The sequence below is a fragment of the Stigmatopora nigra genome, chromosome 6 (assembly GCF_051989575.1).
Source record: "Stigmatopora nigra isolate UIUO_SnigA chromosome 6, RoL_Snig_1.1, whole genome shotgun sequence".
Classification (NCBI taxonomy): Eukaryota; Metazoa; Chordata; class Actinopteri; order Syngnathiformes; family Syngnathidae; genus Stigmatopora; species Stigmatopora nigra.
The window spans coordinates 12,554,068-12,566,909 of record NC_135513.1 but is presented as its reverse complement, the minus strand read 5'-3'; the positions used below and the strand labels follow the sequence as shown (position 1 = coordinate 12,566,909).

The 12,842-nt window shown below is 33.3% G+C and overlaps 1 protein-coding gene across 7 annotated transcripts in view; it reads left to right on the top strand.

Annotated features, from left to right (window-relative positions):
* The window catches only part of sgcz (sarcoglycan zeta), a 171,757-nt gene that overhangs the window by 128,752 nt on the left and 30,163 nt on the right, over window positions 1-12,842 (top strand). For all 7 annotated transcript variants that reach the window (XM_077719707.1, XM_077719706.1, XM_077719709.1 and 4 more), the window contains one exon: window positions 8,072-8,159. In XM_077719707.1, coding sequence (XP_077575833.1) covers window positions 8,072-8,159 — 88 coding nt within the window. The remainder of the gene's footprint in view (window positions 1-8,071; window positions 8,160-12,842) is intronic.

Below are 12,842 nucleotides of genomic sequence, written 5' to 3'. Positions count from 1 at the left end.
AGTTTTAGCCATATATATATTCATATTCTATTCCTCTGCATGAACTCCATGAACTGGAGGAACTGCTGCTCATCACTCTTTCCGTCAATATCAAACAGAGAAGTATGTGATGTACAGCTTGCGGCTTGTTTTTTCTTTTTTTTTTTTTTCCTAGTAAGTTGATGGAGTGCCAGATGTGTCCAGAATGTACAGTATGCTTCTGTCAGACATGGTCACGACTCATGTAAAAATAGCCCCCATTAACATTTAACAGCCTTTTTTAGAATGTCACAAGAATGGAAGTCGTATTAGCCTTTCACAGTTGAGGGGAAAAGCGATAAAGTGAAGAATATTATTAATCGTCAGCTCCTGCCAGCTACTGTCTCAGAGGTCACTCACATCCTAGAAATCCCACAACAACATAATCTTAAATCTTGTCTGGAAGAAACACTCTGACCATGTTAATTCCCCACAATTGTGATTTATGTGAGGTTGTCACTAAAATAAATGGCTTTCCTGAATCGAGATTTTATGAAAATGTATTGTATTTTAAGGATTTGGATAGTGGATAAAATATTGTCCTATTGAATGCTTATATTGTCATCATAATGAGATTTAAAGATTCACTGCAAAGTGCACAAATAACAATAAAATAAATAATTAATAAATTGGAAATAAATAAGTACTGTATTTTCACAACTATAAGGCGCACTGCATTATAAGGCGCACCCTCAACAAATGACAGTTTATTTTATTTTCCATATATAAAGCACACTGGATTATAAGGCGCCCCATTTATTTTGGAGAAAATTTCACTTTTAATTGCGCCTTATAGTCCTGAAAATACTACAGTCAACGCATTAAAAACACAACAATTACTAAAAATAGCTAAGCCACGCCCATTGACCAAATAAGGCCAAAAGACCAAAATAAAAAAATAATAATACAAAGGGTTTAAAACGTTATCTTTTTGTGAAACTAGGTCTCAAATGTCTTTGACACACTTTTTTACCTACAAAAGTTGTCCAGAGCCTAATGAAGAAAAATAATGAGGTAGTATCGATGTTCACTTAAATGCTAATTTACCATTCGACGACCGTGAAAGGACGTTTGTCAACCTTTTGCTTGAATTCTCGCCATCTACAGCTGTGCTTTAACTCCGACAGCCTTAGGATGAACGATTTAATGCATTTAGAAGCAGCATGAAAAAATGAACACCTGAGGAACATTAAATATAAGGACCCCAGGGCAAAATGCTCCAGGTGATTAATTTAAGGAACGTGCTGTGACATTAATGCAAATGAGATAATTGCATTTCTAAAACACTATGAAAGTATATATGGAAGTTAGATGAGGACCAAAAAGACCACTCGCAATAGAATGTGTATATGTATATAATATATAGATTTATTTTCAATAATATGGCCATCATAGCTATTGAATTATGATGTGTACTTATTTATTCTTAACTATGACATTCTGACTTTGAAATATGCATTTATGCTGTTTTTATATGTCGAATTGTGCATTTTCCTGATTTAATGCAGTAATTATTCATTCGTTTCTATGCCACTTATCCTCACAAGGGTTGCAGGGGGTGCTTAGGTTCATCTTTAAAGTTGTACAGTCACATCCAACCAATCAGCATGAATTACCGTATTTTCAGGACTATAAGGCGCACTTAAAAGTCTTAAATTTTCTCCAAATAGACTTATAATCCAAAAAAAATAAAATGTCATTCATTGACAGTGCGCCTTTTAATGTGGTGCGCCTTATAGTCGTGAAAATACGGTACCATTTTTTTCCTAGTAATTATTTTAAACCTGCACTTTTTAATGATAGAATTGATAGTCGTGAAAATACGGTACCATTTTTTTCCTAGTAATTATTTTAAACCTGCACTTTTTAATCCCGCGATATGGAACGCTGAACTTTCTGTTCATTACATTTTTTTCTTCTGTTTTCTGCATCATCTTCCTTTTTTTGCTGATAATTAAACCATACTTTTGGCCAACCATTTATCTCGCAATCAAGAAGAAGGAAGAGGGGTGGGAGGAGGGGATATAACAATTTAGCATCCTCTACATGTGCTCATCTATTTAATTTCCCATGAAATCCGCCTGATTCTTCTGAGTCTAAATACCCTGCTGATGACGATTGCCAGCAGGTGTGACATAGCTCACTATTCGTCTCCATGGAGACAAATAGAAAGAACATTTAAGGATAAAAAATAATAAAAAGTACACCAAATAATTGTGACATAAATCTGCAATCCCATGTATGATGATATGAGCAATAAAATAAAACCTGTAAAAAATAATAATACATTAAATAAATGTAGAATGGTCAAAAATTGATGAATCAGATTTAAATAGCAAAAAAAATGAAGAAGCTAATCAAAAATATTCTTAAAATGCAATGATAATATTGAGAAAGCAAGTCTGTGACAAGTTTTTTTTCCCTGCAGTTACATGGCCATTGGCTACCAAAACAAGACATTAGTGCAGGCCGAAAACAAGCCCATTACTTATTTAATAGTGCTCGCAAATTTAGCAGGATTAATGTAGAAAGAGGAATAGAGAGACAACCGCAGGCTGTTTAATCACTCACCGTTTGATTGGTATTCTGTTTTTAACTCCAATTCAAGCGAGAGAACTATGTTCAAGTCTAAACAGATCAATTTAGACCAGCCTTCCCTGCCTCGCTCTACTCATCCAACTCATTTATTACTTGTTGTTAAATTATTTAGAACAAACTCCGCTTTTTGAATGACATAACATCACGTTGTCCAATCCATTTGAACTAGGATCAACATTCCTTTCATACACTAAGGTTTTCAGATCAATGTATGTATGAACAAAGTACAGCTCATCTTGAAATATAAGCAAAAGCATATTCCCATGCATAGATTTGGAACTACTAAGCAGCACACATGCAGAGACTGAGACAGACAAGCTGAAAGCTGTTATTAGGCCCATCTGTACTCATGCCCTGAGGCTGTGATGACAGACCAACAGTCCACATCTTACTGTTAGTGCGCTAATTACACTAAGTGCCCGAGGCCCCCGTTGCTGTGGCTGCATCTATAATCACAGTCAAATCAAATTATTAACTGAAATAATGTTGTGGTATATCACCAGTGTCTGTATAAATGTTTCCCGTATGTAGGTTTATTTTCCTTAATGTTTTCGTAAGTAGAAACGCATTTGAAGCTAATCTTTCGGAGGTAGAAGTTTTTGTAAGTAGAAACATGGAAGTTTCCAGTACTAACGACTAAAGTAAAGTAAGTATTATAGTAGTACAGTGTTCCCTCGCTACTTCGCGGTTCAGCCACCGCGGACTCAGAGCTTCGCAGATTTTTTTGGGGGAAAAAAATACAAATATTACATTGAAACAACATATTTTACAGTTTTTTGTTATAACATGAATTTCACTCTCTCTACCCGTATTCTATATGGTGTTCTGTATACAGGGGGCTAAAAAAAAAAAAAAAAAAATACAAAAATAAAAAATATATATGTATATATATATATTTTTTTTGAATTAAATTCAAATTAAGCATTTTTGAAGGGGAATCCCTACTTGGCGGAAATTCACTTATCGTGGGTTGTCCCGGTCCCCCGTTAACCGCCATAACCGAGGGAACACTGTATACAATTTAGTACTACAACAAGCCAATATATGAATAATCTTGTGAGGTAGTTCTCTATAATCCCTATAAAGCGTGATTAATGGATGGGTGTGTGTGTATGTTAAGATTCTCTCGTTACGTTTGTCCAAACTGTGCAACGTAAAGAGTACATTTTTTTAATGTTGCTTTATTTTCCTTAACAGGGAATAAATGCAACAATAAATAGGAAAATTCTGTAAATTGTGATTCAGTATGTTCCATTTATAGCGTTGTCGCATTCTTGAATTGTTGTGTATACCTGAGAATGCCTCCGAGCTGCCTATTTCATTATTAGACTAGTAAAACCTGCTTACCATTGCACAAATAACCGAAGACTTGTGATTCACTGAGTAGTGAAACTGTAAACTGTGAACACAAAACAGTTCAATGAACTCATCAAAATAGTTGAATGAACTGCTTCTATAACAATAAAGACTTCTTACCTGTAGAATTTCAAGAATATAAAGCACTAAGTCATTTAAAATGAACAAATTGATAAATATAATGAAATTTAAAAAGTCAGAGATACTTCGGAGTCCAATTACTGTAATATTTTTTTAGCACCTAGTTAAAACCACTAGGTAATAGAAATCTAAAAATAAATATTATTTGTGGGAAAACTTGCCCTGGGCAGCGGCAAACAGTCGAGGGAACGGTCATCACACGGCCCACTTCTCAGGCTGGATCATTTTATAATGGAATGCTTCCAGTTTAGAGAATGCCCTATTATATTCCGGCATGACAGCAGGCGCCCCAGTGCACAAAACAAGATCTAAGCATAAAAGCATGCTTGGATGCTTTTCATTTGGAACAACTTGACCAAACAACACCATCAAACACCTTTGGGGATGAACTGGAATTGAGCTTGTGATTTATGCCCTCTCTCAAGTCCAATGACATTGGTGACTTTTTGACCTTACAAATGCACTATGGAATTCCAACAGATGCACAAGCCAACATATTTCAGTAATACTTGCCAAAAGATTACTGTATGTCAGCTAGAGGCTGAGCCAATTCAGTTGTTTACTAAATGACCTTAACATAACAATGATACCTCTACTTACAAAGTCAATTGGTCAAGTGTTTTTGTAATTAGACGTTTTTGTAAGTAGAAACGCATTTTAACCTAATTCTTTCAGAGATCCCCAATACTAAGTATTGAAATTTGTAAGTAGTAGTACGTGTTGGATGTAATAGCCTAGGGCCATGTCTATAATTTAGTACTACAACAAGCCAGTGTATGAATAATCTTGTGAGGTCGTTATCTATAATCCTTATAAAGCGTGATTTATGAATGGGTGTGTGTGTATGTTAAGATTCTCTTGCTACGTTTGTCCAAACTGTGCAACGTAGAGAGTTGAAATTTTTTAAGGTGGCCAGAAATGGCTGTCAGATCCTAATAGATACAATTTTTCAATATACTTTAAAGTGAAATGTTTAACAGAAGTCCAAAGCCATTTAGCTTTACATTTACAATGCATTTGAATGGATATTACTAACAAAAACATAAAAGAACACTAGATTTTTTTTAAATTTTTATTACAAACGATAAAACTGGAGTAGAAATAGTGCATGCATTCTTACAAGATTGTTTGTAGCATTTAGGATTTTCTATGCATTTTTAAAAATGTTTACAAATGTAAGTAGTTTTTGTATGTGAGCATTTATGGCCGCTGGCAGCCATTTCTGTCATGAGTCATTATATTATAAAACTTAGGCATCCTCTTATCACAATGTATGTGATATGTTTTATGAAGAATGCTGCAGGCTGGTTTGGTACTATAGTGTCATTTTTTTGTTAAATCGGTGCTTTTTTACTAAAAAAAAATGTTTATGAATGTTGCTTTGGTTTGTGCCTGAGCTTATCTGAGCTAGACTCATTTGTATTCACTGTGAAGCTGAACTAAATATGTTTCGGATTTGTAGACAGTCAGATATGAAGTGTTTGTCTGCTCTTGTATTGCTTCTACCGTCAATACCAAAACATTATTTTTCTTAAATTAGAATGTTCTACAAATACTAGGACCTTTTTTTTAAATCACAATTTCCAAGAGGCTAACATGCATTATTCTGGTTGCATACACTGTCATCTATTGTTATTATACACTGTTTATTTACAAAAATATCTGGCAACATACCACACATCCACATGAAAATGAAAATTTAATTGAATTACTCCCTAAATAATTCAACTCTAATTCAATCATGTAGTTCTGAACAATTTCCTACCCTTATGTTAGGGTCGTTAATTATATTTGAAGGATCAGAACACTGCAGGAGACCATGTTATCTTATTTAAAAGTTCAAATGCCCTTGAAATTCATGTTTCAACAAGACTACAAGACAAACACAAATAAACAAACAGACAACATCAATAAACAACAGACTGGGTCAAGATTCGCATTGTAAAGGGACAAGCTGTTGATCCAATATTAACCTTGTTAGATTCCCCAAACAAAACAAAACAAAAAAAACCAACAAAATATCCTATTTCTTTGGCAAAACTATCAAATGAATTACAATTATCATACGATTAAAAAAAAGTAACTTTATTTCATAGCTACAGACAAAATTTCCCCTTTGACGCATTACGTAAGATCAACATTTCATATCTAGAGCCATTTCTAAGTAGAAATTACAAATATTTCATTATTATTGATGTTGGTATCAGATCCTCAACACTGTAATGCACATGAAATGCAGGTACCTCATTTTCCAATTTAATTAAGTCAATTATGGTGACTTTATCATCCCGCCAGGCGCATTGTTTGATATCAACGAGATGTTGTACAAATACAAAATAGCCTCTGATTGATATTCATTATTTACAGCTGTAATTTCCATTCATTTACATATGGTTGCTTAATGAAATCCTATTTTTTTTGCCTATGAAGTCGCAGTTCCAGATGACTGAGCAATGCACAAAGTGAATGACATGAGGTCCGCTCATAAGCACTGCCCGTTGAGCTGTAATGATTGGAGAACGTTACATCTGTCATGCCGCACAAAGCAGCCATACGCTTTAAACAGAGTGGAAAGATAATATAGTGAAGCCTATCCCGCGCCCGACAGAAAATAATTAATCCTAGGTGCATCCTATGGGGTACGAGAGAAGTAGCATGTGCATTAAACCATTTATATTTTCTACCTGAGTGGTTAATGTGAACGCATTCGTTTGTGATTGGCAGTGATTTTATGTTACCATGTATAGGACCTTCATTAAAATCTCGCTAATTAATCATACGTGTGGAAGGTGCACTCGGTTTTCCTTTGGGGTGTCAGACTCGGGTTGGTTCGTAGGCTGCGTTAACGTCAATTTGATTTCATGTGGGCTGGACTATTTTAGATATAATATTTAGATTTTTTTATATATATAAATGGATTAAAAGAACCGGATTAAAAGGACGGAATATTCTGCTTTTTATAGATCTAAAATAATGTATTTTTTTAGATTTTTTTAAATATATTTTTAGATTTTACAAAATTATTTTTGAACTATAAACAGAAGAAACGGATAAAAAAATTACAATTATTGATTTAAAAGGGTGCAAAATCAAAAAATTTAATATACATCCATAATCTTCATTTTAATTTGATCCTAAAACAAAAAGTCGGCATGATTTACTTTCTCGGGCCATACAAAATGATGTGGTGGGCCAGATTTGGCCCCCGGACCACCACTTTGACACAGTCAGCCTAGCAGCCATGTTTTATGAGAAGTGTGAGGAAAACGAAGCACCCAGAGAAAACCCACGCAAGCCTAGGGAGACCATTTGAAGGTCAGAACTCTACCAGATTTAGTTTAATACTGAATATATCTCAAGAGTATCTTATTGAATATTAAAATATATTTTTCAGGTTTTACAAAAAAGAATGGCGTCTTCTTACAGTCTAATATTCCCTATACAAGTATTTATTAAGCTCATGTTGCGTGTTAAATTGAAGAAATGACTTAGGGGTGATTTGATTTTTCTATTTCATTGGCCAGAAAAACTTCCATATGGAAATAACACTCATTTGGAATTCAGAATGCAACCACAACAAAGTATTAATTTGGGGGAAACACGGAGAGAAATTCGGTCACCTGTGTGAGCTATTTCAATTAATGGTGCAAAACAAAAACAGCAATTTCCAGGCAAGAAAAAAAACGGCAAACTGATGGGAAAGGAAATCATTTGAGAGCAGAGATAAAATAGAAGAGATGTAAGAATGCATGCGGGAGTGTCTCAATCAAGCCTTGCTAAGAACAAGGTCACATTGGATAACATTTCCTTACACTTGTGCTTTGGTGGGGTTAAAAAGAATGTCGGAACTCTGAAAAATGCGATTTTTTTGTCTTTCTTTCAAGATGCTATTTCATTATATAGATTAGGGGAATCTTAAATGACTATTTAAATGACACCTTGTGTTTTTTTTTTGCAGGACAGTCCATTGATCGTGCAGTCCGACAGAAATGTGACTATCAATGCTCGGACGGATGACGGACAGCTGACTGGTCAACTCACTGTGGGTAAGGCATCGGCACACGTATTCTATAAAGCACATGTGTTAAAGTGGCGGCCCGGGGGCCAAATCTGGCTCGCTGAATCATTTTGTGTGGCCCGGGAAAGTAAATCATGAGTGCTGACTTTCTGTTTTAGGATCAAATTAAAATGATAGAAATAGATGTATATTAAATTTCCTGATTTTCCCTCTTTTTAAAATCAATAATTGTCATTTTTTATCATTTTTTGGGTGTTTTAGTTCAAAAAGCATTTTGTAAAATCTATATAAAAATCTATATAAAAAACCTTGATCTAAACACATTTTATCCGCTTAGAAGAGTATAGTTAAAATAAAATATTATGTTTGAAAGAATATTAAATCAATTATTGTATTTTTTTAATCAATTTTTTCTGTGTTTTTAGTTCAAAAATCATTTTAGAAAATCTAAAAATATATTAAACAAAAGCTAAAATAAACATTGTTTTAGATCTATAAAAAACTGAATATACCGGGCTTTTAATCCAGTTCTTTTAATCAATTTATTAAAAAAAATATATATATTATATCTAAAATGAAATCAAATTGACGTTAAAGCAGCCCGCAAACCAACCCGAGTCTTGACACCCTTGCTATAAAGAGTCTGAAAAAAGCGACATAAAAGCAAATATAGATCATTTCTCAAAGGACATTAAGTTATATTGCTTTGTTTTTGCTTGACTTCCTAAATGCATTTACCCCCCGTCTGTTTGCTAAACTAAATACTATCTGTTTCCATTAGACTTCCTCACTGAGCCTTGAAAGGATCTTTTTTTTTTCTTCCTTTGCCCGAATCATTTTTATCTGCTCTAATTGGATTAGTTAAAGCCTATTGTTCTTCAAAAGACACAATTCTCAGCATGTGTGGCGTGTATGATGTCTTCCTATACAATTCAATAACTCCAGATAGGCTGCCAAGACTTTTCACAAAATCTTTTTAATGAAAGTTGAATTCTTTAATACTGTAGATGATAAATATGTCTACCCAATATATATGACTCATTCCCATTCATTCCGAATGAGGGATATGTGGAAAGTGTTGAAATGTCTTAGTTGTCAATAGAAATTTACTTCATATTTCGGGTTGACAGATTGTTGAGTCTTAAATTAAAATATCCAGCAGTATTTGAGTTTAATGACTTGGAAAGGTTAGCCTCTTAATGTCGTGTGAACAAGGTAAACAGAGATGAGCTAATTATTGGACTACAACAATGGTAGCGTTATGATTAATGTCCCATCATTTATGGGTTATTTATGACTATCAAGCAATGTGTATGTGTGTTTAATAGAGGAAAAACAAGTGAATATGTGATGAAAATGACTACTTAGAACATAGATCAAAATCTGGGATGAGGATTATGGTAAAATTGAGCCTAAAGATACAAGATGGTGATGACTGAACTTGAAATCGCATGTACTTTTGGTATTTAGGAAGTAATGAAAGAAATGGAGATTGGCGGTTTTAAAGTAGTGTGGCTTTTTTGTTTAAGTTTCTCTGTGACATTCTAAAAAGTTCAGTAGCAGCCTAAAGGCCTTTCAAATATTTCCTTAACAGGGGAAATGACAGATTAATTTATCATCTTTAAAAGACAGAAATCACTCTAGTATATGGGATGATAACAAGATGATGGGGGAACATAATAAACCATGCAGTGAATTTAAAATATTTTAAAATACAATGTATTTTGATATCATTTACCGTCTTTTTTCGCATGGTAGCCGTATTTTTAACTAAAATAACTGATGAATGGAGCAAGGGTACGGCTTATATGTGCATAAATTAGACTTGGCATACATGAAACTGCAAGGTGAAACGCCATAACGTAATATAATGTGGCCAAAATGGTCATTTATTTCAAATTAGAGAAAAAATAAACAGATAAAACGGTAAACAAAATTTAATTTGATGAAATTTAAGATAGAAATATACCGTATCTTGCATAAAATGTGAAAAACGTAATTACTTGTGCCTGCCATTGCTTAGAGATGGTATAACTAGTGATAATTTTTCTTTAGATTTTCCCCTTAAAGTAAGATATTTGTACTCCCTATTAAAACCATGAAAATTTAGGTAAAATACGAGAAAATACGAGGAAATACGAGGAGATACGAGGAGATACGAGGAGATACGAGGAGATACAAGAAGATACAAGAAAATACAAGAAAATACAAGAAAATACAAGTGAATACAAGTGAATACAAGTGAATACAAGTGAATACAAGTGAATACAAGTGAATACAAGTGAATACAAGTAAATACAAGTAAATACAAGTAAATACAAGTAAATACAAGTAAATACAAGTAAATACAAGTAAATACAAGTAAATACAAGTAAATACAAGTAAATACAAGTAAATACAAGTAAATACAAGTAAATACAAGTAAATACAAGTAAATACAAGTAAATACAAGTAAATACAAGTAAATACAAGTAAATACAAGTAAATACAAGTAAATACAAGTAAATACAAGTAAATACAAGTAAATACAAGTAAATACAAGTAAATACAAGTAAATACAAGTAAATACAAGTAAATACAAGTAAATACAAGTAAATACAAGTAAATACAAGTAAATACAAGTAAATACAAGTAAATACAAGTAAATACAAGTAAATACAAGTAAATACAAGTAAATACAAGTAAATACAAGTAAATACAAGTAAATACAAGTAAATACAAGTAAATACAAGTAAATACAAGTAAATACAAGTAAATACAAGTAAATACAAGTAAATACAAGTAAATACAAGTAAATACAAGTAAATACAAGTAAATACAAGTAAATACAAGTAAATACAAGTAAATACAAGTAAATACAAGTAAATACAAGTAAATACAAGTAAATACAAGTAAATACAAGTAAATACAAGTAAATACAAGTAAATACAAGTAAATACAAGTAAATACAAGTAAATACAAGTAAATACAAGTAAATACAAGTAAATACAAGTAAATACAAGTAAATACAAGTAAATACAAGTAAATACAAGTAAATACAAGTAAATACAAGTAAATACAAGTAAATACAAGTAAATACAAGTAAATACAAGTAAATACAAGTAAATACAAGTAAATACAAGTAAATACAAGCAAATACAAGCAAATACAAGCAAATACAAGCAAATACAAGCAAATACAAGCAAATACAAGCAAATACAAGCAAATACAAGCAAATACAAGCAAATACAAGCAAATACAAGCAAATACAAGCAAATACAAGCAAATACAAGCAAATACAAGCAAATACAAGCAAATACAAGCAAATACAAGCAAATACAAGCAAATACAAGCAAATACAAGCAAATACAGGCAAATACAGGCAAATACAGGCAAATACAGGCAAATACAGGCAAATACAGGCAAATACAGGCAAATACAGGCAAATACAGGCAAATACAGGCAAATACAAGCAAATACAAGCAAATACAAGCAAATACAAGTTTTTTGTTTGGTTTTTACTCTCTGATTTCTCACTTTTTACCATATATTTACATATCAGTCCTTTCCATTGGCTAACCGGGCACTCCAATGTCCACACATGTACAGTTCAGTCTTGACTTGTCTCTAACTTTGAAGGTAGAAAATCCCTGACAGCTCCCTTCCTACCGGTTAAGCTCCCCCAAAGCAGCTTTCCTCACTGAGAAAACCCACTTTAATGCTGATATACGTGAGTGTGTCTACATGCCTATCTTCGGATAGGCAGAATCATTCTGTAAAATTGGTTGGCGAGACAGTCTGCACTCAATTTAGTCAGGCTGCTCGAGGATAACATAAACTGTGTTGCACGTTTCTAACAAACACGCTACGTTCTCTGGACAAAGCCACGTATACTCTAGGAATTTCTCCTGAATACAAATGCATTTACGTATACATTAAAATGCCATTCACGTAGTTCTTGTGACAACTGTCTTCACCCGGATATTCCGAGTTACACGCAAACATACACCGCCACACACCCACACACAAGCAAGTGATTGGTTTAAAGGTCTAAGTGGCTTCTTGATAAGACAGAATGAATTCTTTAGAGGATTCCCTGGAAACCCCTGAGTTGGGGAGACGCCACTTTCGTGTTAGCTTGTATTTATCTCTCTGTCTCTCACACGGGCATAAACAAAAACCTAAAAAATAAACCAGTAAAGTACTCTTGGCTTATCCAAAAAACGTGATTTCTTCTTTGCTAAGGTACATTTATCTTTGAAGCATAAATGGGGAGTAATAAGGCTAGCCAGGTTTGATGACTAGGATCTCCTAGAGAATTTTTGCTTGCCCTTGTCCTAGTTTTTGCAAGGTGTTCAAGTCCATGGGGAGTCCCTTGCGGGAAGTACTGTACATCAGGGGTTACCAATTTTAGATGGACCAGTTTAATGGATGTATTGTTTTCAAGAACTGGCATTTAAAGCAGGAGAGAATACTACAGGAAACATAAAATAAAAAGAAATATTATGTTAGGAGTATTTCTGCACCAATATTCATCTACCTGTATTCATTTCTAGATTTTGTTGACTTATTAATTCTTTTCTATAAGCATATTTCAATGTATTCAATGCACTTGGTTTCCAGAACTGGCATTTAAAGCAGGACATAATACTACAGAAAAGATAAAATAAACAGTAATATAACAGTAAGAGCATTTCTGCACTAATATTCATCAACCTGTATTAATTTCTAT